Genomic DNA, 26141 nt, shown 5'->3' on the forward strand with positions numbered 1-26141 from the left:
GGCTCCCTTGTGTGAAAACAATTCTTAATTTCACCTTCCACCTAATGTAACCTAAAGACTGAGTATAATGGAAGAAGAGATGAGGCCTAAAAGAGAAGTAAGAGTGAGCACAGTAAAACACATTAAAGTGAACTAAACTCTAGTTTAGTTAAACACAAATACCTGAATATAATATTTTTTAAAGTATTCTCTATTACTCTCAGCCGCCTTCAAATCTCCACTGTGCTTTTCTCCACAAAGGCACAATAAGAAATAACCTTATGGATAAGGATATCATTTGGTGTTCGTTCACATTAAGGGCTTGTGCAAAGGACCTTACACAGTAAAAATGTGCCGTATTCATGTGCCTGGGACACAGATGTCGGGTACAGACTTCTGTACAAATAAATAACAAGAACCGGCTGTACACCGATAAATCATTTGCATTCAGGAGCGTATATCTGTCCCTGTAAGCATGTGTATGCTTCAATCTGTGTTGCCCAGCATACAGCTGCATCCTCTTACTGATTTTTACCGGAGGTTGTATGCAAGATCTGTGGCTTCCAGGCACAGAAATATGGCCACTTTTTATAGCGTATGGCTCTGAGCCCCTGTGCATGAGCTCTTGGATAACAAAAAAGGTTGAGTGCAAATTTCCAGCAAATAACAGATATCTTAAAGCAGAGCTTCTGTCAAAATCTAAAAAACTAAAAGTCAGCAGCAACAAAAACTGTAGCTGCTGACTTTTAAAAACAGACGGTCGGTCACCTGTCCCAGAGTCCAGCTGTGTGTTCACACCAGCCGGGTTCACCGGCTGTCCTCTCTCTCCAGTGTGGGCAAGTGTGGGCACCCGGCTGTGACAGCTTGCAGCTTCACAGCCAGGTGCCCACTGCGCATATGCGAGTAGCGCTGAATGATCCTGTAGACATGTGACAAGTCCCAGAAGACTACGGGGAGGAAGGGAGGACAACTTTCACTTACGATCGTCTAAGTGATCGCAGTGGGAGTGGGTACCTGTCAAAATCGCCCCCTGCTCCTTAACCACTTGCCTACTGGAAACTTTCACCGCCTTCCTGCCCAGGCCAATTTTCAGCTTTCAGCGCGGTCGCACTTTGAATGACAATTGTGTGTTCATGCAACACTGTACTCGTATGAAATTTTTATCATATTTTTTTTTAGACTGATAGAGATTTCTTATGATGGTATTTAATCACCTCTGGGTTTTTTATTTTTTGATAAACCAAAAAGAACTGAAATTTTTTTTAAAAAAATAAGTTTTTTCTTAGTTTGTTATAAAATTTTGTAAATAAGTAATTTTTTTTCTCCTTCACTGATGTGCGCTAATGAGGCTGCAGTGATAGGCACTAATAGGCTGCACTGATGAGGAGGCACTGGTAAGTGGCACTGATGGGCATTGACCGGCATCACTGATGGACACTGAAAGGCAGCACTCATACATGACACTGATAGGCGGCACTGATGGGCAGCACTGACGGGCAGCACTGATAGGCGGCGCTGAAAGGCAGCACTGATAGGCGGCACTGAAAGGCAGCTCAGATGGGCACTGGTAGGCACTCATATGTGGCATTGATAGGCACTGGCAGGTGGCATTGATTTACACTGACAGGTGGCACTGATGGGGCTACACTGATCATTAGGGCACTGATCCCCTCTGAGGAATGCCAATTACCGTGTCTCCTTTCCTCACGAGCTGTCAGCGTCACAGCTCGTGAGGAGAGTAATGCAGATAACCAGCATTTCCTTATTTACATGCGATCAGCTGTGATTGGATCACATGACAAAGCCTGGGGCGCGCACGTGCGGCTAGAGTGGCAGGAGATCATATGACGTCTTCCCAGAGTGAGAGAACTGCCGCCCTCACGTCATTACCTTTTATATGGCGGGCGGGAGGCTGTTAAAGGTGCCAATCCTTAACAAGAAGCAGAGGAAGAGGCCTTAAAGCTCAACTTCCCCTTTAAGTTTGAATCCTAGAAAGCAGCTATTGTTGGCTACTATGGCATGGGCTGGTAATATGAACTGTGAAACTACATCCTGCTGCTCTATATCTTTCCCCCCTTATTTAACATGTGGTGATAAAGTGTATCAGCTGACAGAAAGATCTGTGTCGCAACAGGTGGTCCTATACTTGTTGCCCCCTTGCTTTAACTTTTATCCTTTACAGATAAGTATTTTTATTGTAATTGGATACAATTTTGCCAAGAATATAGTGGAATTAGATGGAGGGAGCCTTTTTTTTTTTTTTTTTTTTTTTCTACTGTGGGCTGCAGAAGTACATTCAATGAATAACATGGCATTTCTGGGCCCTACAGCTATCCTGTGTTAGATTTGGCAGTGAATTCTTCATAGTTCATGGGATGCAGCTTTAAGACAAATTTATAATAGTAACATGAATAAACTGAGAGGTTTTTTTCATGAGCAGAAGGTATATTGCCTACAGGGATCAAAACCATCTTGGTGTGTTTTGCACTTGTTTACTCATAATTTAAATAATGAGTAAGAACACATAAGCATAGGGCAAATGGTGTAAACATGATGGTATTATCCTCACACCAATCTACAAAAGTCCACGTGATTCATGTATAGAAATGATCTAAGGAAACTTCACACCATCACTGTCTTCAGCTGCTCTAAACAGAAGAGACATTGGGTTAACAAGTACACGTAACAAGAATAAGAAAGGGTCCAAACTGATTCAGTGCAGAGGTTTGTTTAAGGATGGCAAAAATAGAAGCAATATTTCCACTCACACAAACAAAGAAGATAAAGTGCATATCTGTCAACCTCAAGCCCTATAGCAGCTCCCCATGGTAAGTATCTGTGGTGGCCTGGAACACATGCAAGCTGGTGCATTAATTGCAGAGACTCAGTGGAGTGAACCAGGACAACGAAGGGTGATGTCACACATAGGAGAGTGGAGAAAGCTGTGGCAACGTGTTTCAGAGTGATTTCGCCCCTTTCTCCAGCCAAGCTGAAGGTTTGAATAAGGAGTAGAATCACCTAGAAACACATTGCCACAACCTTCCCCGCTCTGCTTTATGTGACATTACCCTCAGTATCTACCTTATTCATGTGACTGGATATATTGCTTCTATTTTAGCCTTCATTAAACAAAACTATACACTGAATCAGCTTGGGTCCTCTTTCTTGTTGCATGTAATTATGAGCAAGGACTGAGCGTGTAAAATAAATCAGAGTAGCTTTTGATGCCTGTATAAGAACATGAGAAGAACATGAAGTCCTCACTGTTAAAAATGAACCCTGAACCCCAGGCAAAAGTGCGTCAAGATGGTGCAACAATCCACTAAATGTAGGTGTGAATAAACCTCTCAATTTATGCTTGTTACTATCATGGATCCATTTTGTGTCAAAGCTTTAGTGTTGCAGAGGGACCAGGCAGGACTTGGGAAGCCATGACAAACATTGCATAGTGACATATTTGTAGGTGATCTCTCATGTGGCAGTGAGACACTGATTCGTGTGTCTTGTGAAATAGGCTGTACCTTGTCAAGTCCACACACACAGTGGATGATTCTGTACACTGACTTTTGTAACTGCTACTAAACTGCAATTTACAACACATATCTGTGTACAATTTTTGCTAGCAGAAAAAAACAAAACGGCGCACTCTCCTCATGCATTAACGCAAAAACCAAAAATGTATTAAAAAGATGCAAAAACATACTCACAAGCCATAAAGGTCATAAAAACAGAGACAAGAAGTCAAAGGTGCCAATTGTGGACAGCATGCATCTTCAGATAAAGTGCTAACGCACGTGATGTTTTCATCTTTTGCGAAACGCGTTTTTTTTTTCTGCTAGTATCAAGATTCCCCAATCTATCAAGGGCGGTACCTCAGCAAGTGCACTATTCCATTTTGAGTGCAGCAAGAGAGATTTGAGAGCCAGTTTCTGGTTACTGTTACAATTTTTACTATGCAACATTTATTTATTATAGGTACTTTTATAGCGCCATCAATTTATGCAGCGCTTTACATATATATTGTATAGTCACATCAGTCCTTAACCCTCAAGGGGCGTACAATCTAACGTCCCTACCTCACATTCATACATACACATACTAGAGCCAATTTAGACAGGAGTCAATTCACCTACCAGCATGTCTTTGGAGTGTGGGAAGAAACTGGAGTACCCGGAGGAAACCCTTGCAGGCACTTGGAGAACATGCAAACTCCAGGCAGGTGGGTCGTCAGTTTGAATCCCAACCACAGCACCTAGTACTGCCAAGCGGAAGTGCTAACCATTTAACCACTGTTCTGTCCATTGAATTGTTTGAATGGAGCTAAGCCAATGCTGCAGTATTTAAAATATGAATTCCCAGCACACTGTACCCCCAGCACTTGTGTATAGTACAAGCTTTAAACCCGGTGCTATGCTCTGTCAGCTTGCACATAACTTGGTTAGCAGTGAACACTGAAGTGTTTATCCAGGCAATGTGATTAAAACAAACTGGCATCAAAGATACCTTTCACAAACCAAAATGTTTACTTACAAAATAGTGAGTACAGCCCCACCACTCAAGTACTGCAAAATTAAAATGTAAAAGTAAACATCACGAACACAGAAAATGCTAGACATAATAGGCTGGAAAAAAACATAAAATCTATCTCCACCCAAAATGGTTATTTAGTCTTTAAAAAAAAAGTTTTTATTACAGCTACATGCATGTAGCATACTGAGAGGTGGAATTTGCTTTTAGTAAATCCAAGAGCAGTTGCACGCATTGTCCCTAGAGCTGTGGTAAAGCTCTGCTGATTTTCCACCATCCAATCATGTGCAAGCAAATGCTGTTTTTTTGTTAGTTTTTTTTTTTCCTTGCACCAGATTTGGTATTCTTTAAAGTGAAGGTTTACCGCATTTACTAAGCTCTGGGGAAAACGAGTGCAGCTGCATTTGCAAAGTACACAGTCTATTTGCCTTTAGTAAATCCACCCCTGTGCATTATTTGTAAACCATGTGATCTTTTGATGTGAATAGCAATACTTAAGTTAGTTAATACTTGTCCATGGTAAATATTTCAAATAAACTATAGATATAGAAGCATATTGTGATGTAATTTGAGTTTGATTTTTGTTTCAGATGGCTGAAATTTGAGGAAGACGTTGAAGATGGTGGAGACCGATGGAGTAAGCCTTACGTAGCCACACTTTCACTACACAGCCTGTTTGAACTGAGAAGTTGCATACTCAATGGCACAGTGATGTTGGACATGAGAGCCAGCACGATAGAAGAAATTGCAGGTAATGCATGGTGGCAGAGTTCCTGATTTGGAATCAAAATATTTACGAAAACTGCAAATGAATATATAGAGCCCTGGTTCCCAACCTGTGCCCATGCTGCACCTTGGTATATGATGTGAGGCCTTTGGACATTCGCAGTCTATAGTGGGAAGATTGATCTCTACTAGTCTTATGTAACATGTCCCCAGTTTAGTGTTGTCTTCTGCAACATATCCCCAGCCAAAAATGTGGAATGTTCACACTCTGTGACTCTTATTTCCTCTATTAGGTCTACACTTTCTGACAGTCCTCTCAAACATTACATGTATGGAGCATTATGTGTGACCCTTTGATGTCAGGGGCCTCATTTGAGGCCTCCGTTGGCTCATAAAATGACAACCACAGGTATAAAGGATCTTTTGAAGGGCATTTAAGGAGGGGAAAAAAGAAAAATCCTCCCTTGCTGTGGGGCTCCCCCTTTGCTGCAGGGAATAATAGCCGTTTGTTGCACATGAGGACACCAAGGGACCGCTGAGTAAAGAATAGTGCCACCTGCGGGGAGGGAGGATAGGAACTAAAAGTCCTTTTTACTGGTACTCTAGGCATAAACAAGCACTGTTTTCTGTGTGTCCTTGGCAATGCAGAAAGAAAGCAGGTCCCTGCACAAGTATAAACGAGTCCTCAGTTACCTCAGTTACCTCAGTCTCCCCTTCACATCACACGAACATCCCCCCCTTCCCCATTTACATCAGTGTCCTCAGTCCCTCAATACACTTTCCCACCACCACAACCTTTACATCAGTGTCGTCATCATCACCCCTTCTCATTGAGAAGCTTGTCCGGTATGGACTGATGATGAGAAGCTGGCCAACTTTTCATGTGATTGGTTGCTTGGACGTATTCTGCTGTCTACAAATTCAGTAGGAAGGGAGGAAAGGAGCAGTTGGGCCAGCACAGACAGTAATTAGGTATTCCCAAAAGAGGAGTGTGCTATGGCATGCAAGGATGGAGGGGTCTGTGCTAGTTGGGCAGTTTTTGAAGTCTCTCTTCCTTAGCAAGTTCAAAGGCACATTGCAAGTCAAAAATGGTTATAGAAATAAAAAGCTGCAAGCAAGCTTTTAAAATAATTTTTGTGCATTTATTTACATTTTTAACAATGTCTCCTTAACCGCTTCCTGACTGCCCACCTGCAGTGTAATGCTGCCAGGCGGCAGCTACAGTCAAGGCGACGTACCCATACGTCGCTCTGGCTGTACTAACATGGGGGCCCCCTTCTGCCGTGTCTCGCGGAATGAAGATCCCAGTGAATGGGACCCGGTGATCATGTGATCGCTATGTGATCAGAGGATCACAATGTAAGCAAAGTTGTTATGAATCTCATTCATAACAGGTCTGCTTCTCTTCCTAGTGAACTGTGATTGGCCCACAGCTGTCACATGATACACGGGGCCAATCACAGCACCCTTTACCATGTGACCAGCTCCAGCCAATCACAGATCACTATCTTGAGCTGTCAAAAACCTAACTCATTCATGGCAGTTCATGAATGAGTTCGGTTCATGACAGCAAGCTTTGCATTGCAGGAGAAATTATCTTTATTTCTCCTGCAAAGCAAAGTGTAAAAAGGAAAAAAAAAAAAATAATCCCTGAAAACGCACGCACGCACGCACGCACGCACACACACACACACACACACACACACACACACTATTCTGATAAAAGAGCAGCAGCTCTTGGCAAAGTGACATAATCTTGCGTCACTTCATGTTTTGGGGTATGAACGCGCCTGCGCCCCCCGCTGCGCCTCCAGTCGGTCCAGGGACAGAAGAGAGAACACGGCACAGAGTAAAACCACTACATTTTACACACACAGGTTAGATTAGAACATTTAACCCTTTGATCGCCCCATCACCCAGCCAGTGCCATTAGTACAGTGTCAGTATATAAAATTTTTCACTGTATTCCTGCCACTAGTGACATCAGATAAAGTCAAGGTCAGTAAGCGCCCCTTCCAGCCAGGGTCAGCTAGCATTAGATTGCCTGCACACTATTGCACTCACGCTATAGGTCGCTGTTCACCACCATTACTAGTATAGTGTTTGTACAGATCAATATAATGATTATGAACAGAACTATACTAGTGCCTGCTTCGTATAGTGTCCCCAAAACCGCAGTGTTAGCAGGATTAGACCTGTTCGCTGCCAGCACTAGCATTTAGCCCTTCTGCTATTTTTCACAGAAGATTCGTACCAATTGATTGTGGGCCAAAGCAATTTATATGCAGAACAATACATCGCCACCCACCCAAATTCAGCTCTTGCCAGATAATTCGCATTAAACCCTATCACGGTTTCTGAATTTAAAACTTTTTTGGGCCCTAACCCTCAACATGGGCATTACAAAAAAGAATGAATTGCGATCATATTGGTCCACAGACCCGATTCATCATATGTCCGTGTTCTCTGCTGTTACATATATACCCAAGATGGACCAGCAATATATTGGTACATCGCTGGACTTTGAGTGGTTATACCCGGATGATGCCTGCAGCTACAGGCATCATCCTGGTATTGTTTTTTTCAGTTGGCAGTTGGCTTTCATTTGAAAGGAATCTTAGTGGCCAATTAGCTGCTGAATTGTTTTTACGAGCAGCGGGAAGGGACATCCCCCCCCTCCTGCCGCCATCTACAGTTTTCTTGGGCTCTCCTGTTCCACAGGGGAATCTGAGAATGCAGCCGGCAGATCTGCGGGCTGACCATAGAGCTAATCGGAGACCAGAATGACTCCAATCATCTCTATAGTCTAAGAAATCGGAAGCTACAAGCATTTCATCACTTCAGTTTTGTAGGATATAAACTGCTCCATTTGTAAATTGGGAAAACATTTGATCACACCAATCTTGGTGAGATCAGATGATGTAAGCGCAGAGGAGATATCTAGAGTCTAATAGACCCCAGATTTCTAAAAAAAAGAATACCTGTCAATGCCTATTGAAGTCAGAGAGGATATTTACATTCCCTGTGATAGCAATAAAAGTGCTAAAAAAAAAGAAAAGGACAGTGTAAAAATAATAATAATAATAAAAAAAGTACCGTTGCCCCCCGCTCACATGCATGTGCAAGAGTTGATCCCATGCTGGTAAACATGATGTAAACAGCGGTTGCACCATGCATGTGAGGTATCGCCGTGAACGTCAGATCGAGGGCAGTAATGCTAGCACTAGACCTCCTGTGTAAATATAAATTGGTGACCTGTAAAGGCTTTTAAAGTGTCGCCTATCGATAATAAAAATGTATGTACTTTGATGGACATGCGCAATTTTAAAGCATGTCTTGTTTGGTATCTATTTACTCAGTGTAACATCATCTTTTATATTTTATCAAACAATTGGGTAATATATTGTGTTTTTATGCATTAAAATTGTAAAAAGTGTATTTTTCCAAAAAGATTTGTGTTTGAAAAATCGCTGCACAAATACCGTGTGACGTCAAAAATTTCAACATCCACCATTTTATTCTCTAGGGCCTCTGCTTTAAAAAAATATATATAATGTTTGGGGGTTCAAGGTAATTTTCTCATGTTCATGTGAACAAAGTGTCAGAAAATGCTTGGTCTTCAAGAGTGGGTGAGCTTCTAATGTTGGCCCTAAAATGCCAGGATAGTAGAAGCAACCCCTCCAAATGACCCCTTTTTGGAAAGTAGACACTCCAAGGTATTTGCTAAGAGGTTTGCTGAGCATTTTGCAGATCTCATTTGTTGCCACGTTTTTGGAAAACAAAGAAAGAATACAAAAATGTACTTTTTCTTTTTTTCAAAATCCTGACAAAAATTATATCTGTAAAATACTTACTATGCCTCAAATTCCTTGGGGTGTCTACTTTCCAAAAAGAGGTCATTTGGGGGGGCGGGGTGTTTGTACTATCCTGGCATTTTAGGGCCTCCGAAACCGTGATAGGTAGTGGGGAAGTGATATGAGGAAATATGCCCTTTGAAAGCCTGGAGGTGGTCATTGTATTTTGGGGGCTTGTATGGAGCTAGGCTGCCAAAAAGTCTCTCACATGTGGTATCCCCATACTTGGGAGAAGTAGAAGAACGTGTTTTGGGATGTTATATATAAAATTTTAATTATCATTTTGAAAATATTTTAGGCAAAAAATAAAATGTTCCATGTACTCAACATGCCTCTTTGCAAAATCCTTGGGGTGCCTACTTCCAAAAAGGGACATTTTTTGGGGGGAGGGGGGCAGGTTCATATTGCCCTGGCATTTTAGCACCTAAAGAAATGTGATCAGCAGTCAGAACATAAAAGCTACGTAAATTCCAGTATACTGTATATACCATAATTTGTAGACGCTATAACTTTCACACAAACCAAGTAATATACATGTATTGAGATTTTTTTTTTTACCAAAGACATGTAGCAGAATACATTTTGGCCTAAATTTATGACGAACTTTGAGTTTATTGGATATAAGTGAAAAATATTGGGGGTTTTTTCCAAAGTTTTCGGTCTCTTTTTGTTTATAGCGAGAAAAAGATGTATATTACAACAAAATGGTGTAGCGCTATCCCAGAAACTGAAAGTTATAGCGTCTACAAATTATGGTATATACAGTATATTCATCCACCTATATGAATTAAAATATGGTGTAACTCAGTATTGGTTGAAACAAGTGAAAATATTAAACCACACATATGTAGTACTATAGAACTAAAGAAACCAGAAAGAAAAAAACCCACAAACTGACCAAGAAAAATGGTCAGTATGATATAGTGTTCAACAGAAATATGAAAAAAACTCCCTTAATATCATAAGGTGTATATGTGCTCCCAGATGTCTGAAAGTGACATTCAATATTGCCTTCTAAAAACTAGTGAAAATAAATTGTGAGAACCAAACAAGAAGAGTACTGACCAAGGGAAAAGGTCAGTATACAAAAATTATGAATGGTGCCAAGCCGTCCTAAATGCGGAAGGCTAAAAATGATAAAAGTGAACTCCCAGATGCCCAAACGATGGCATCAACATATGTGGCCCTAATGCCTAAATGCATAAGTCAACATGCTAACACTAACCAAAAGGGTCCTAAATATCTCCCATAAATAATAAAGTCTGAAAATGTGGAACATATGCAGATATCGACTTCTGATGCAGGTGGTTTCAGGAAATGAATCTGTCACCAGCTGGATTGTCCCCTCACCTCAACACATAGACCCCGCAGGGCCAATGCATTAGAAGAATGCACTCAAAAATGAGCCTTGGAAATCTCATGATTTATTTTCACTAGTTTTTAGAAGGCAATATTGGATGTCACTTTCAGACATCTGGGAGCACATATACACTTTTATGATAGTAAGGGAGTTTTGTTTTTTTTTTCATATTTCTGTTGTACACTATATCGTACTGACCATTTTTCTTGGTCAGTTTGTGTTTTTTTTCTTTCTGGTTTCTTTTAGTTCTATAGTACTACATATGTGCGGTTTAATATTTTCACTTGTTTCAACCAATACTGAGTTACACTGTATTTTAATTCATATATGTGGATGAAGTCCTAGAATTTTTGGGATAGCGCTACACCATTTTGTTGTAATATACATATTTTTCTATCCAGGGACCTGCTATGTTCTCTGAAAGAGATGCACCAGTCCATGCTTGTAGAACAGGACCCTTATGCATGTTTTGCTTTTGTACTTGGCTGCCTACAAAAAAAGCCATTTTTTGTTTGTTTTGTGTAGAGTAGGGAAGGGATTAAAGGGAATATCAAAATTTTTTTTTTTTTTTTTCTGACCATCCCAAGGAGATCTGCACTCACTAAATATTCATTGAACATTGCCAAGTGTATATAGTAAACATTGAAATTGTGAAGATCGAAAGTAAATAGAGGGGAATTCTTCTGGTGAAATTTGTTGCAGTGATGACAGTCTTGTAGGATTTTCCTTTCATAGAGATTTTTGTTCATTTTACATCCTTTTTGTAACATCTGGAAGTTACAGGAAATGTCTCCAAAAGGAGCACAGGCAAAAAAAGACAGCAAAAAACAGTGATTTAACCATTTAATGGGCCACTACAAGTGTATTTTTTGTCTGGTGTCTGGAGGTGTGCTTTAATAGTTAAGAGTTTACTGGAAATTCTAGTTCTGCTGCCATGTCATCACTTCAGATGGCTGCTTTCCAATGCCTCCAGCACTAAAATTAAATTTGATCTTGGAGGATTGAAATGTTCCCTACAAGTAGTACGTTCTCTGGGCTTTATTGTATTACGTGTACTAAAGACTTTACTTCCTTCTGAGCCTAGAGTACTGAATAGATGACGACTGTTCATTGCTATATACTGTACTGTATTCTGGTAGTCTTTCAAATACCTGCCTGCTATTTCAGGGTAAAGTAATGGATAGCAATGGTCTCTTATCTCTATTATGACTGTGGATCTCCGATACCAGAAATAAGGGAAACTCACCAATAGTGATACAAACAGTAGTACAGCACTTTTTTTTAGTAGAAATAAGGAGGGGTTAGAATAGTTTAGTTTATAAAAGTGATATTAAAGGTTAAAAAAAAAAAAAACCTCTTACAGCTCATGTACACTGCAGCTGATAAACTCATGTTCAGGAGCTGTTAAGCATTTTTTTTCAGCAGCCCCTGAACTCACCCTAATGTTTTCCTATGTGTCCATGTACACATCTTCGTTTACAGTCATTTACAGGCATTTGAGTTTACAGTCGTTTTTTTTTTAATGCAGAAAAGTTGCTTTCAGCAGTAAATTGTATCAGCGTTTCAAACCTAAAAACGCTTGTAAATGCGGCAAATTTTTTTAAACTCGTCCAGTTCCCAATGCTGTCCTGAGCCTTTTTCATCATGAAAAAATGCATGCAAAGAGTTTTCAAGGTACTCAGATGGACAAAACACTGAACACTGGATGTTCCTACCAAGTTTGTCACACATTGTAATGATTAATTCACACCTTCAGACCTCTCCCACCCTTGGAAACAAAAGATATGTCAATGACCATTCACACCTCAAATTCCTCATGAAGTCCCCCTGCCAGGTGGCCTTAATGACTCACTCCACCAGACACCTTTCCCACCCTCGGAAACAAAAGAAATGTTAATGAGCAACTCACAGCTAATTATCTCAATACATAATGCTGTCTCTGCTTCTACTCTGTGTATTTCTCTGAAACAGTCTGAAATCGTTAATAATTTACCACTTTTCAGTGCATTCTGGGCATTTGGGAGGTTCTCCTGTGGTTATCTTTAAAACCGCTTCTAAACGCAAACGCGCATAAACGCGTTATGCAAACCCAGCTAAACAGACTTTTTTTAACCTATGTTTTCCAGCAGTCCGTTTCTATCATTCAGAAGTGTCCCGTGTACATGGAGCCTTGTACTTACCGGCTCTGTGCAGTGGTTTTACACAGAACAGTGCCGATCCTCCTCTTCTGGGGTCCCCCGTTGGTGCTCCTGGCTCCTCTTCATCTCCGAGTGCCCCCATAGCAAGCCGCTTGCTATATGGGCATTGGTGCGTGCCCGCTCTGCAGCCCCAGCTCTCTGTCTCCTTAGGAGACACAGGATGGGGCTTGGCCCTGCTCCCGCTTCCTGCTCACTGGCTATGTTTGACAGCAGCGGGCGCCAATGGCAGAGACCTGGAAGAGTATAGATTACATGAAGGTAAAGAACCTTAAGCCTTTAGAACCACCTTATTGCTATCTGTGTCCCTGTTGGGGTGAGACCCTCTTTTCTGCCTAGGCCATCTGAAAATGTATTTAGGAGAGGTCTCACCAATGAGCGCACAGCACAGTAAGCAATAAAAAACTTCCAAGAAGTTCTCATGGTTCCCCGGAAAAGTTGTTTTTTCCTTTTATGCGGTGATGACGCTGCACACTTTTTTAAATTGTGAGTTTATCCAAAACTACGCACACGCTAAACAAGTAACATATTTGTTTACTCAATAGCAAACGTAAGGAAGTATCGGAGAAATTTTGAAATGACATTTGAAGTGCTCTTGTTCTTTGAATATGTGGTTTGTCCTATCAGTCCCACGCAGTTTGTAACCTTTCGCCTGTATTAGGAAAAGTTAGCTAGTAAACCCGATTGGTACAACCACAAGTTCACATTTGTTTGCGCCAGTCCTTGTTAATCAGTAATGCATATGTTGATTTTCTATTTCCCTACTTAGTTGCATTTTCTTTTGCATTACGAATTTCATAAAGGGGTATAATAAACTTGACTAACTAAACTGTTGGTGGGAGATAACTAACGTAAGTTTTTTTACTATATCTTATATGAAACCTTCTCCTGGATTTTTTGGGAAATACAGTCAGGTCCATAAATATTGGGACATCGACACAATTCTAACATTTATGGCTCTATACACCACCACAATGGATTTGAAATGAAACGAACAAGATGTGCTTTAACTGCAGACTGTCAGCTTTAATTTGAGGGTATTTACATCCAAATCAGGTGAACGGTGTTGGAATTACAACAGTTTGCATATGTGCCTCCCACTTGTTAAGGGACCAAAAGTAATGGGACAGAATAATAATCATAAATCAAACCTTCACTTTTTAATACTTGGTTGCAAATCCTTTGCAGTCAATTACAGCCTGAAGTCTGGAACGCATAGACATCACCAGACACTGGGTTTCATCCCTGGTGATGCTCTGCCAGGCCTCCACTGCAACTGTCTTCGGTTCCTGCTTGTTCTTGGGGCATTTTCCCTTCAGTTTTGTCTTCAGCAAGTGAAATGCATGCTCAATCGGATTCAGGTCAGGTGATTGACTTGGCCATTGCATAACATTCCACTTCTTTCCCTTAAAAAATTCTTTGTTTGCTTTTGCAGTATGCTTTGGGTCATTGTCCATCTGCACTGTGAAGCGGCGTCCAATGAGTTCTGAAGCATTTGGCTGAATAGGAGCAGATAATATTGCCCGAAACACTTCAGAATTCATCCTGCTGCTTTTGTCAGCAGTCACATCATCAATAAATACAAGGGAACCAGTTCCATTGGCAGCCATACATGCCAACGCCATGACACTACCACCACCATGCTTCACTGATGAGGTGGTATGCTTAGGATCATGAGCAGTTCCTTTCCTTCTCCATACTCTTCTCTTCCCATCACTCTGGTACAAGTTGATCTTGGTCTCATCTGTCTGTAGGATGTTGTTCCAGAACTATGAAGGCTTTTTTAGATGTCCTTTGGCAAACTCTAATCTGGCCTTCCTGTTTTTGAGGCTCACCAATGGTTTACAACTTGTGGTGAACCCTCTGTATTCACTCTGGTGAAGTCTTCTCTTGATTGTTTACTTTGACACACATACACCTACCTCATGGAGAGTGTTCTTGATCTGGCCAACTGTTGTGAAGGGTGTTTTCTTCACCAGGGAAAGAATTCTTCGGTCATCCACCACAGTTGTTTTCCGTGGTCTTCCGGTCTTTTGGTGGTGTTGAGCTCACCGGTGCATTCCTTCTTTTTAAGAATGTTCCAAACAGTTGACCATGCCTAATGTTTTTGCTATCTCTCTGATGGGTTTGTTTTGTTTTTTCAGCCTAATGATGGCTTGCTTCACTGATAGTGACACACACCTGGCCATGGAACAGCTGAGAAGCCAATTGTCCCATTACTTTTGGTCCCTTAACAAGTGGGAGGCACATATGCAAACTGTTGTGTGTGTTTTTCCCTCATTATCCCAATTACAATGAGCAGATAAAAGGTCCAGAGTTCATTTCAAGTGTGCTAGTTTCATTTGGAATCTGTTGCTGTCAACTCTCAAGATGAGATCCAAAGAGCTGTCACTATCAGTAAAGCAAGCCATCATTAGGCTGAAAAAAACAAAACAAACCCATCAGAGAGATAGCAAAAACATTAGGCGTGGCCAAAAAAACAGTTTGGAACATTCTTAAAAAAGAACGCACCGGTGAGCTCAGCAACACCAAAAGATCCGGAAGACCACAGAAAACAACTGTGGTGGATGACCGAAGAATTCTTTCCCTGGTGAAGAAAGCACCCTTCACAACAGTTGGCCAGATCAAGAACACTCTCCAGGAGGTAGGTGTATGTGTGTCAAAGTCAACAATCAAGAGAAGACTTCAGCAGAGTGAATACAGAGGGTTTACCACAAGATGTAAACCATTGGTGAGCCTCGAAAACAGGAAGGCCAGATTAGAGTTTGCCAAACGACATCTTAAAAAGCCTTCACAGTTCTGGAACAACATCCTATGGGCAGATGAGACCAAGATCAACTTGTACCAGAGTGATGGGAAGAGAAGAGTATGGAGAAGGAAAGGAACTGCTCATGATCCTAAGCATACCACCTCATCAGTGAAGCATGGTGGTGGTAGTGTCATGGCGTGGGCATGTATGGCTCTGCACAGTAGAGCAATACAAAGCCGCTTGTCTCCATAGTAAAACACACACAGCACACTATGTAAAACACAACACAGCGCACTGTTAACCCTTTGATCGCCCCAGATGTTAACCCCTTCCTGCCCAGTGTCATTAGTACAGTGTCCTTGCTTTTTATTTGCACAGATCACTGTATTAGTGTCATTGGGATGTCAGTTCCCACCCAGTATCAGAATGCCCGCTGCAGTCCCACAATAAGTCGCTGATCGCCGCCATTACTACTAAAAAATAAATAAAAATTCCAGTATATATAGCGCTATTTGTAGACGCCATAACTTTCACGTAAACCATTTAATTTACATGTATTGGGATTTTATTTAGCAAAGACATATCACAGAATACATTTTGGACTAAATTTATGAAGACATTTTATTTTTAAATTTTTTTTACTGGACATGTTTTATAGCAAAAAGTCAAAAATATTGTTTTTTGTTTTTTTTTTCAAAATTGTTGGTCTTTTTTTGTTTTATAGAGCAAAAAAAAAAAAACGCACGGGCGATCAAATACCACTGAAAGAAAGCTATATTTGTGGGGAAAAAAAGGACATACATTTTATTTATATACTGCGTTGTATTACCACGCATTTGTCAGTTAAAATAAAGCATCACCATATTGCAAAAAATGTCCTAGTGGGGGGGGGGGGGGGGGTAAATCCTCTGGAGGGCAAGTGGTTACAGAATATGCAAACCCAACATCCTAATCCTGCTACGTGCTTGTTCCATGTACTTGTGTGAAAAGGTATCATATTCTCTTTGTATTGCTTCCTTCTTTTCCTCCCCTAGCTCTTATGCAGCTGAGAACAAGAGAGTATGTTCTATTTTAAACTGAATGGGTTGTTTTACAAGGTGAGGGTTACATATACTTGGTGTTTCAGAATGTGAAGCTGTCCAGGAGCAATTGATCTCTACAAATCCTGCCTTTTAATTTACTATAAATATTATTATTATTACACAGTATTTATAAAGCGCCAACAGTTCGCTCAGCGCTGTACATTACAAAGGGGGACAGAACATGCCACAGTACAGTAACAATACAATACAAAACACGAGGGGTTCGAGGGCCCTGCTCTTTCGAGCTTACAAATATATATAATATATGCCTTTATCCCTACAGGGGAGTTTATTTCTGTATTTCCTGTACTGGAAGGGAATACAGATTTTATGTTTTTGTTTTTTATTTTCCATTTTAACCGGTATTTTGTGTTTTTATTCATTATAAAAAAAGTCAGAAGGATCTCAGAACCTAGAAAAAAGTTAAACTGGGTCTCCCCATTAGTATATTGAGTTTTTATTGGGAATTTTAATAATAACTATAATAATCATGTTCTGTTATTACAGATATGGTGCTGGACAACATGATTGCATCAGGACAGTTGGATGAATCTATGAGGGAATATGTCAGAGAAGCTCTCTTAAAAAGACATCACCATCAGAACGAGAAGAAGCTGAGTAACCGTATCCCACTGGTACGGTCCTTCGCTGACATAGGCAAGAAACATTCTGATCCTCACTTGCTTGAACGAAACGGTGAGATAAGTTGTCACAAGCAGCTTAATCTAACCTATTTCGCTGAGATTTTCATTCTGGCTTTTAAAGCAGCAGCCCCGCTTTACTTATGATTTCTAAAAATTCGGCTATAAATCATGCTTAATCTACCACTGGCATAAATAACGCATCTACATCTGCTATAATCCTTTCATCTGCTAAGACATCATCCATTTACTTTACGTTTTTTTTTTAGCAAATCATTTTATTGGGATTGTGGTGTGTGTGCGCAGTGTAATACATTTCCTTTGGAACTGCTGCACAATTTAGGGGGCTTTATTTATTTACATGGTTTTTTCATCTGCCTTGATTGGCTGCTGCTTTATTTTGCTTTGATTTGCTTTTTTCTTGTTATGTTGTGAATTATTATGAAAATGTGTTCAACTGATCATATATTTTCTTGCATGCTGTATAATTAGTGATTTGTCCATCAAACATCCTGTGTACAGTTCTGTTAAGCAGAACAGAATTTGAATTCTTTAGGACAGATACAGAACACGGAACATGTCAGACTTGATTGAGTTGGAGTGCTGGTGATATAGCCCTGATTAACTCAACATGAAAGTTATATACTGATGTGAAGCGTGTATTAAAACACTGAGAGACAGAGCACACATTGGCATCGACTGTATACAAGTATGCGGCCTCTTGGCGGCTGGTCCTTGATGCCGAGAAGCCACATAATTGCGCACCCAATGTAAACACACATGTGCCGAGAGCGTGCGCCCTGTGGGCACATTCAGCTACGCCTCATGAAAAGGTCCCGATCGCTACTTGCGATTGGGAGCTTTCCGATCATGGCAGTCAAATGACCCTAAACCCTGCCCTGCCTCCCAGAGTCACAAACCCCTTAAAGGGCCAGGAGGCGCCGGCACCAAGAGGTTAAAGGATAAGTTCACCTTTTATAACACGTTAAGTGTTACACCCGTATGCAGGGTGCAACCTGTAACATGTTATGCTGTAACTGGCCCCGCGTATGAGGTAAGAGCAGACAGCTTAAACTGACAGTCTAGTAAAGTAACATAAAAGTGAATACAGCGCCAATAAAACTTAAATTATATAATTGTGTTATATTCAAGCTGCTAAACCTCACCCTCTAACAAAGGTAATAGTATAAATCAGAAAAAAAGGTAGCGCTTATTAAATCAACTCAATTCAATAAGAATATAACAAATAGATCAACACTTATTTGTGATAGTGATAAAATAAATGCAAACTTATAGTAAAAAATGATATATGAATTTTCATAAAAATACAATAAAAGTGCTTCAAAAAATGTCTATGATGTCTCTCAATTCAAATAATACGATGTGAAGAAATCCATCACCAATGTGCAACAATCCTTCCAACAATATAACATTACTAGCAACTTGCTCTGGTGAGTTAATTTCTTTCTATTGATGAAGGATTGTTGCACATTGGTAATGGATTTCTTCACATCGTATTATTTGAATTGAGAGACATCAGACATTTTTTTTAAGCACTTTTATTGTATTTTTATGAAAATTCATGTATGCTTTTTTATAATAAGTTTGCATTTATTTTATCACCATCACAAATAAGGGTTGATCTATTTGTTATATTATTATTATTGAGTTTATTTAATAAAAGCGCTACCTTTTTTGTTCTAAAATATTCAGTGCTGCTGGGTATGTGGAAGCATGTGACCCCCCTCCTATAATGCAAGGCATTGTCATATTATGGTGATGCCACTGGTCCCTCTTGATTCCAACACCAGTAGAAACCTGGTATTTCAGTGGTGGCTGTGACAGGGAAAAGAAGTGGTGAGGGATTGCTGGAAAGGTATTCGTGAACTGGGGAATGAAGAGGGTGAGTCTCTACACAGACACTGTCACTTTAATGCAAGCCTGTGCTTTATCCTTGGAGACAAGGCAACAGGTTTGCTTCCATGCCCCCCTCCCTAGTAGTACATACGCACCTTTTCTTCACGCACCTGCTGCCCTGTTCAGCTATAGGAATGTGGAAAGTTTCGAATTGCTCTAGTTGAAGCTCACACATGATTGATTGTTCTCTGTCCACACCCATCTGACAGTGCTGATGTATGATAAAGGGAAGCGAGTCACATGATCCTCTGTAATCTGAAGTACCAGGTATTTTCTTTGCTTCTGCCAGGTGAACAAAGCAGCAGGGGTGCCAAAGAAAGGTATATGTGCTGCTCTAGGGGGATGGGGGGGGGGTCTGCATTACATTGAACTGTTATTTTGCTCTGCATGGGTTTGCCTTGACGTATATGTGAATGCAAATGCACATATTTATTAGATATTATGATTTGCATTAAAAAAAATCAATGTTTTTTTTTTTTTCCTTTTTTTGCTCTTTTATTCTCAGGTCACCTGACTGCACAGCTGTATTTCATACCTTCTTTCGGAGAGCAGGGGGTGGGTTGGCTTCTGAAGCAAGCAGGCAGTTTAGCTAGGAGATGCTGAAGTTTGATAGTGAAGTCTGCTTTCAATCACCAAGGCAGGGCTGGGCGGGTGGCCTGGCTGGTAAATGGTCTACACGAGATAGACACACAGGGAATCAGCATGGCGTCCTGTACCACGTTTTGGACAGCCCTGGGACGCAGACTGGCCAAGCAAGCATGGATCTTCTTCCATGCTTGGTGCGGTCAGTTTACAAAAAGGAAGAATGTAGATTGGCAGGATCACCAGGTTATTCCAAGGAAATGAGGCAATGGAAATATATATCCTATTATAATATTGTATACAAGGGCAAACACACACATATCAAATAAAAAAAAATTAACATCCTGTCAAGTGGCTTCACTAAAATATCTTTTATGGGTACATTGCCCCTATTATATTAGATCGTTGTGACACCCTGCCAGTAATGTCCTGACCTAGGATGCAATGTCAGTTCAGTGACTGAGCAGAGATGGATTTGGGATAATTGACTATTAGCCTCAAGCATTAATGAGCTTTACACATTCACATGATGATTTTAATTTCTTTTATACAACATTGCATCAGATCCTTTGTGAACTGTGCACTGAACTCCAATAGTAGACGTAATGAGAAATGGGGAATTTATTTGCCATTGCAAAGTTTATTGACATTTAGCACATGTTGCATAACTAGCTGCAGTAATTACATTAACATTTGATTAGGGGATACAGTGCATGCTAAATAGAGGGGCTGGTTTTATAAAAACAGGTTGAAAGATATTTGGTTGCTTAAAATGTTTTCTTGGATGGAATGTGTAAATCCTTGCCTTTTATGGAATTCGCAAAATAGCCTTGAGTTCTAAGGTTATGTGGCTTACCTTTTTTATTCCTAGAATGCTTTCTTACACCTGCCAAAGCTGTACAAATCTATTTATGGAACTGTCATTGTGTATTATATTTTTTTTACATTTATATTCTCATTTAAGTTAGTGTATAGATCCACGGCATTGGTGTCGTGTGTCCGGTTTTTCTTTCATATTGCATGTTCTGTTTTTCCTGAAGTAAGCATGTGATTTGAATTTTTGATGAAAATTGTGCCAAAATGTGAAAAAAGGGTTGTCTGAACCACAGCAAAAACACTTTCTTTTATTTTTCTCTTGTTTTACCTCAGGGGAAGGCCTTTCAGCCTCCCGTAATTCATTGCGAGCTGAATCTCGCTTATCCCTTCTGCTCAATTATCTTCTACCTCCTTCGAGAGTTGGAACCCCAGCTGGCTCCCGCCGTACAACCCCTGTACCGACCCCCCAAAACACGCCACCTGGCAGCCCTAAATTTGATCGGCTGCCTTCTACGAGTTCTCAGCAGAGTGAATGGGTTCCATTGACACAGCATTGTACTATTGATGATATTCCTATGGTAATAATTCACCCACCTGATGAGGAGGATGAAAATCGGGAAGTCTTGGACCCAAAGAAAGAAGACTGTCATGATTTTGATCCAGGCAATTATTGTTCCACTACCTGTGTGGTGCACCTTGCTGCTGAAACACTCTCACAATGGAATGCTTTTGAGCACATTGATGGCTTGAGCAGATGTAACTGGCATCATTTTTTGATTACAACTTACAAGGTTGCTTCAATATGCATGCATTTTACCATTTGGGGTTCAATGATTTAAGTACATTTCTTCTGGAGAATTTTGTTGCACAAACCCATTGCTTCATTTACAGTGGGCATATACCGCTATGCAAGCAGGCTGCGTCTTTAAACTCAACCAATGTTCAGTCTGCCTTTTTTCTTTGGGCTATAAACTTACTAAAGACTGAGGATCTACATATACATATTAATCAAATTATACTCAGAAGGAATCTTCTGGTATTTAAGGATGGGCTGCTGATGAAAATGTATATTTATTTTATCTGAACTCTTTGAGATCTAGTAAAAGTGAACCTTGGTTCTCTGTTGCTCAAACCTCATGTTGCATATCTGCATATCACAGGTGCTGAGCCCATAAAGAGTTTTTTTAACAAGTATTTCTTTTGTTTTGCCTTTGCTAATCTCCTTATGTTTTGTTGGCCACTGACAGAAAGTAAAGCTGGCCATACATGGGTTATTTTTTCCATTTAGCCAGCGGGCTGAATGGAGGGGGAAAAAAAAAACCCAGATTCCTCCAATCACACAGGCAAGGTGAATGGAGGAATCCCTCCTGATGAGACATTTTAGTTTGACAGCAGGACTCTCTGCTGTTTGAATACAGCAGGAACGGCTGTACATGGATCAAAATTTGGCCAGTCCCTTCTAAACCAGGCAAATTTCGATCCATCTATGGCCAACGTTACTCTCCTTACTGGGGGTCACAGATGGCATTTAAAACCTGACCAAGGTTCTTTCTCTTCCCTAGCCTGTCAATTTGGTTAAGCTGCCATAGACTACTTCCGTGTTCAGCATATTACTCTATTGAGATTCATTAAAATCTAGGGGGAAAAGGTATTTGTTATGCTATCTGCAATGCACATAATTTTATAGTGGGCATAGTTATTCAATAATATGCCATCACTGGCCACTAGAGCCTGATTAAAGCGAACATTGCAGTCCTCAGCAAGAAATTCCTAATGTTACTGCCATACTTCCAACCTCATCCTAAATTAGTAAGCTAATTTTGTGTTTTTTAAAAAAAAAAAAAATCTGAAAAAAACAAAAAATACCATGGCTTCTGACGATTTGCCCAGGCAAAGGCGATGCAACTTAACATTCTTACAAGAAAACAGGGAATTCCCAAATCTTGCAAGACCTTATTTCAGAACTTGCTCCTGCACTGTACATACGATAAAAGAATTGTCATAAGATTTGGGTTCCTTGGCTTTCTCAGGGTTCTGCGATAATTCTGAATGATGTCACTCTCGCCTAGTCAGAGTCCAAGAAAAGTATTTAGTTCTTTAGTGATTTTTTTTTTTTTTTTTAAATTATCTTTGGTCTAGCAATTTAGGATTGAGATTTGGTGTGGAACTACAGTGTAGGATTTCATTGCTATGAAATGCAGGGTTCCCTTTAAATACTAGTTATAGCCTGTTGACTACAAGCATTAATGCCTAGCAGTCAGCTGCAAGCTTTCGTGTCCTTTCCTTTGTTCTCTTGCCAGGTTTGGCAAGAAACGTTTAGATAGCATACTTTTTTTATTTTAGCAAAAAATGCAATACACCTTCTGTATTTTGAAGTATGCAGTGCTTTCAACTGATAATGTAGTATACAGTTGCTTTGATGCGCAGTGCTAGCTCAGATATCAGCGTTTTTTTATTGCCCATCTTTAGCAAATATTGCAGCCTTCTTTCAGACCAGCATATTTTGGAATGCGTGTGGTGCTTTGCTTACTGTACTAACCACATTACATTTGTGTGATTTCACTGGGCTGTCATCACAGGTCATAAAGCAGCTAAATGTTCATGATGTGCTCCTCTCAGGTAATGCCAGAATCTTTCTAACCCTTGCACATGCACATTCTAGGAATTCTGAATTGCTTTCTATTGTTACTAAAGTATGGTATGTAATTAATCTACCCTATGCGCCTGATCTTTTTATATCCTGACATGTGTGTCACATTATTATCAGAAGCAATTACTTCATTACATACATATTTACTTCTAGTAATTTTAATAAGACGCTTGTATTGTTTAATAATCCAAATAATGTACTGATTACCTGGGAGGACCACTGGACATTATTGCAAGCTTCACTCGTGGTTGTAAGCGTCGGTGTTGAAACGCATGCTTGGGTGTATATGTTTGCCTTATAAATGTGTTGCTCTTGCTGGATACAGCAATTGTTCAGCCTTTTCAATCGATTGGGAGAGCATGGTGCCATTGTTTGGCTTTGCAATAACTTTTGCAGTGTAGTAATACTGGTTAGTCTGCTGGATACATCTCTCCACAGGAGCACTTGAGGGATGCGTGAAGACAGCATGTGATTGAAATTGCCAGCAACTACACAAAAAATTTAAGTTTTGGATGAAATTTCCTTTTATTTCAACCCTAGCTCTCTAGTATTATTATATGTTGTTTTTTAATTCCTATGTTATTGTCCTTCTAGCTAGATCCATGACTTCCACTGCTGTCTGATGGACTCTCTTAAACCATGACCCTTTGAGGAACAGAGTTAGGAAACCATGCACTTGAGCAGTTGTTCCACTCCATTTTTTTTTCCATTTAGTAATTTGACATGTGTTCTGGATTACCTAAACTGCCACTCCCATGTGATAGATTCTGGTTAGATTTAAAATATGAAGGACAAAATATGTTTTACTTCAAAGGTTAAGCCCACCAAATGGTGGATATACTGTAAATATGGAAGCATGTTGGTAGGACAAGTCAGAGACCTTTCCACTGGCAATGTCCACCATTGTCCACCCTTCCTGCTTACTTGTCACTAAAAACAATCCTGGATGGAGACAGAAGCCCATTGTAGTGGCCAGGACAGATGGACAGAATTTGTGCGTGAAATCAAATCACAGATCATCTTGAGAAAGATTAAAAATCAGGTGCTCCACCAACATCTACTGAAAGCTGAACAAATCTGATTTGGGTGGAGTGATTCTCTTAAGTCAGTCCATTTCCAGCTGTTAGATCTCCAAGTTAAAAAAGAAATGGAAGGATTTCTATCTCTCCATATACATCCAGTTAACCTTTTAGGTAGGCACCTAAAAGTTGGCCTTTTTAAGATATACATAATATTCAAGCAGACCCTGTCACCAACTTAAAAACTTTCAGGTAATGGCATAAAAAAAATCAATTATTTTAAATGCTTACTTGGAGTATTTTTCCTTTCTATAAATTATTTTTGTATACACGATTCACATTTGCATGTCCTAGCTCTCTCCTCTCCTGGGAAAATCTAATTATTCTGTGTGCTGGCCAACTCCTACAGCCCCCTTCATCTCTGTACAAAAACTTGTTTAAAGCTGCTGGAAGAGGAGTGAAGGGGAATATTATAGAATGGCACTGGAGTGACAACTCTGAGTTTGCTGGGGCTGCTTACTTCACTAGATGGCGGCCCCCAGCAGCAGTGTCATGGATTTTGGACACACACACACACACACACACACACACACACACACACACACACACACACACACACACACACACACACACACACACACACACACACACACACACACACACACACACACACACACACACACACACACACACACACACACACACACACACACACACACACACACACACACACACACACCAGTTTTTACATAACCTAAAATACATTAAAAGCACATATTTTTAAAATTTTTGCTGATATCAATGATCTGGAGACAGGGTTAAACTTTTTCATATTTCTCAAAAGGCTATTTAACAATTTCTACGTTTGTTTTTTTTTTTCCTTTTTCTAAGAAAATTTCAATGCATATATTAACTGCAGGTTATAAACCGGAAGCTTTAAGGAATATGTGATATACAAAAATAAGCTAAACTTTCTTTATGAACAGAATTGTTCTGATATGAAAAGCTAATAGTATACGGTAGTTTGTTACCAAGCTATGTATAGCCATCATGGCTAATGTTTGTGCTAACCAAACTGAGTGAACGTGCTGGATGTAAAGAAAGAAAAAGAGAATCGCATCACCGAATTACTTGTATGGTTACAGGAATCTGCAGCATAAAACTCTAGTGTAAATGACAGTTATTGTTGAAATTGACTTTTATGTGGTCAGAGCTCCTGCGTTATCTTAACTACCTATTAATATGTGTGAACTATTAAAAATGGAATTACTTGTGCGATTGTTCTCTTGACTGTTTTTAAATGCTTGATTATGTCATTTTAATTTGTGGAGCTGCCAAACTAACCACTCACAGTATGTCACAATGTTCACTGGAGCATCCCAAGATAAATATAGGCACCTTTCACTAAAGACTATAAATTTATTGATTTGTTCCTCACTTCAAGACTATGCGATGTCCCAGACAGAGCCCCTTTCTGACTATATGTGCTTGTTTGTAGGGCTGCTATCTTCTCCACAGTCAACCCCAGCAAACCTGGACACTAGTAGATTGTCAGAGCTCAAACGAAACGGCACCGGAGGAGGCAGCCAAGAAAATAGCACGGTTGACTTTAGTAAGGTATGGGAAATTTGTAGGAAATGAAAATACACCATACAGTATGATCTGTCCAGTTTAGTTAATTATTGCTGTGTACAGATAGGCCAGAATGCTTTTTTTTTTTTTTTTTTGTAAATGGTAACTTTATTTAGCTGCATAGTGCAAGGAGCAAGCAATAGAACCGTCTAGCAATAGTTTTTGATAACATCCCAAACTAATAAAATGGTTTTCCAATTCAGATAAACTATCTAGCCCTCTGGGGTTGATTTACTAAAACTGCAAAATCTAGTGCAGCTGTGCATTGTAGCCAATCAACTTCTAACTTCAGCTTGTTCAATTAAGCTTTGCCAAAAAACCTGGAAGCTGATTGGTTTCTATACAGAGGTGCACCAGATTTTGCACTCTCCAGTTTTAGTAAATCAATCCTTCTGTGTCCAGCCCCCTGTAA

The 26141-nt window shown here is 40.0% G+C and overlaps 1 protein-coding gene across 2 annotated transcripts in view; it reads left to right on the top strand.

Annotated features, from left to right (window-relative positions):
- The window catches only part of SLC4A7 (solute carrier family 4 member 7), a 202834-nt gene that overhangs the window by 115697 nt on the left and 60996 nt on the right, over positions 1–26141 (top strand). The window contains exons 5-8 of one of the 2 annotated variants that reach the window (XM_089690854.1): positions 5097–5257; positions 16980–17168; positions 20768–21091; positions 25596–25714. In XM_089690854.1, coding sequence (XP_089546980.1) covers positions 5097–5257; positions 16980–17168; positions 20768–21091; positions 25596–25714 — 793 coding nt within the window. The remainder of the gene's footprint in view (positions 1–5096; positions 5258–16979; positions 17169–20767; positions 21092–25595; positions 25715–26141) is intronic. The other variant, XM_089690863.1, reaches the window with a different exon arrangement.

The sequence above is a fragment of the Staurois parvus genome, unplaced genomic scaffold (assembly GCF_062004578.1).
Source record: "Staurois parvus isolate SC_StPar_1 unplaced genomic scaffold, SC_StPar_1.0 ptg000021l, whole genome shotgun sequence".
In the NCBI taxonomy this organism is placed as follows: Eukaryota; Metazoa; Chordata; class Amphibia; order Anura; family Ranidae; genus Staurois; species Staurois parvus.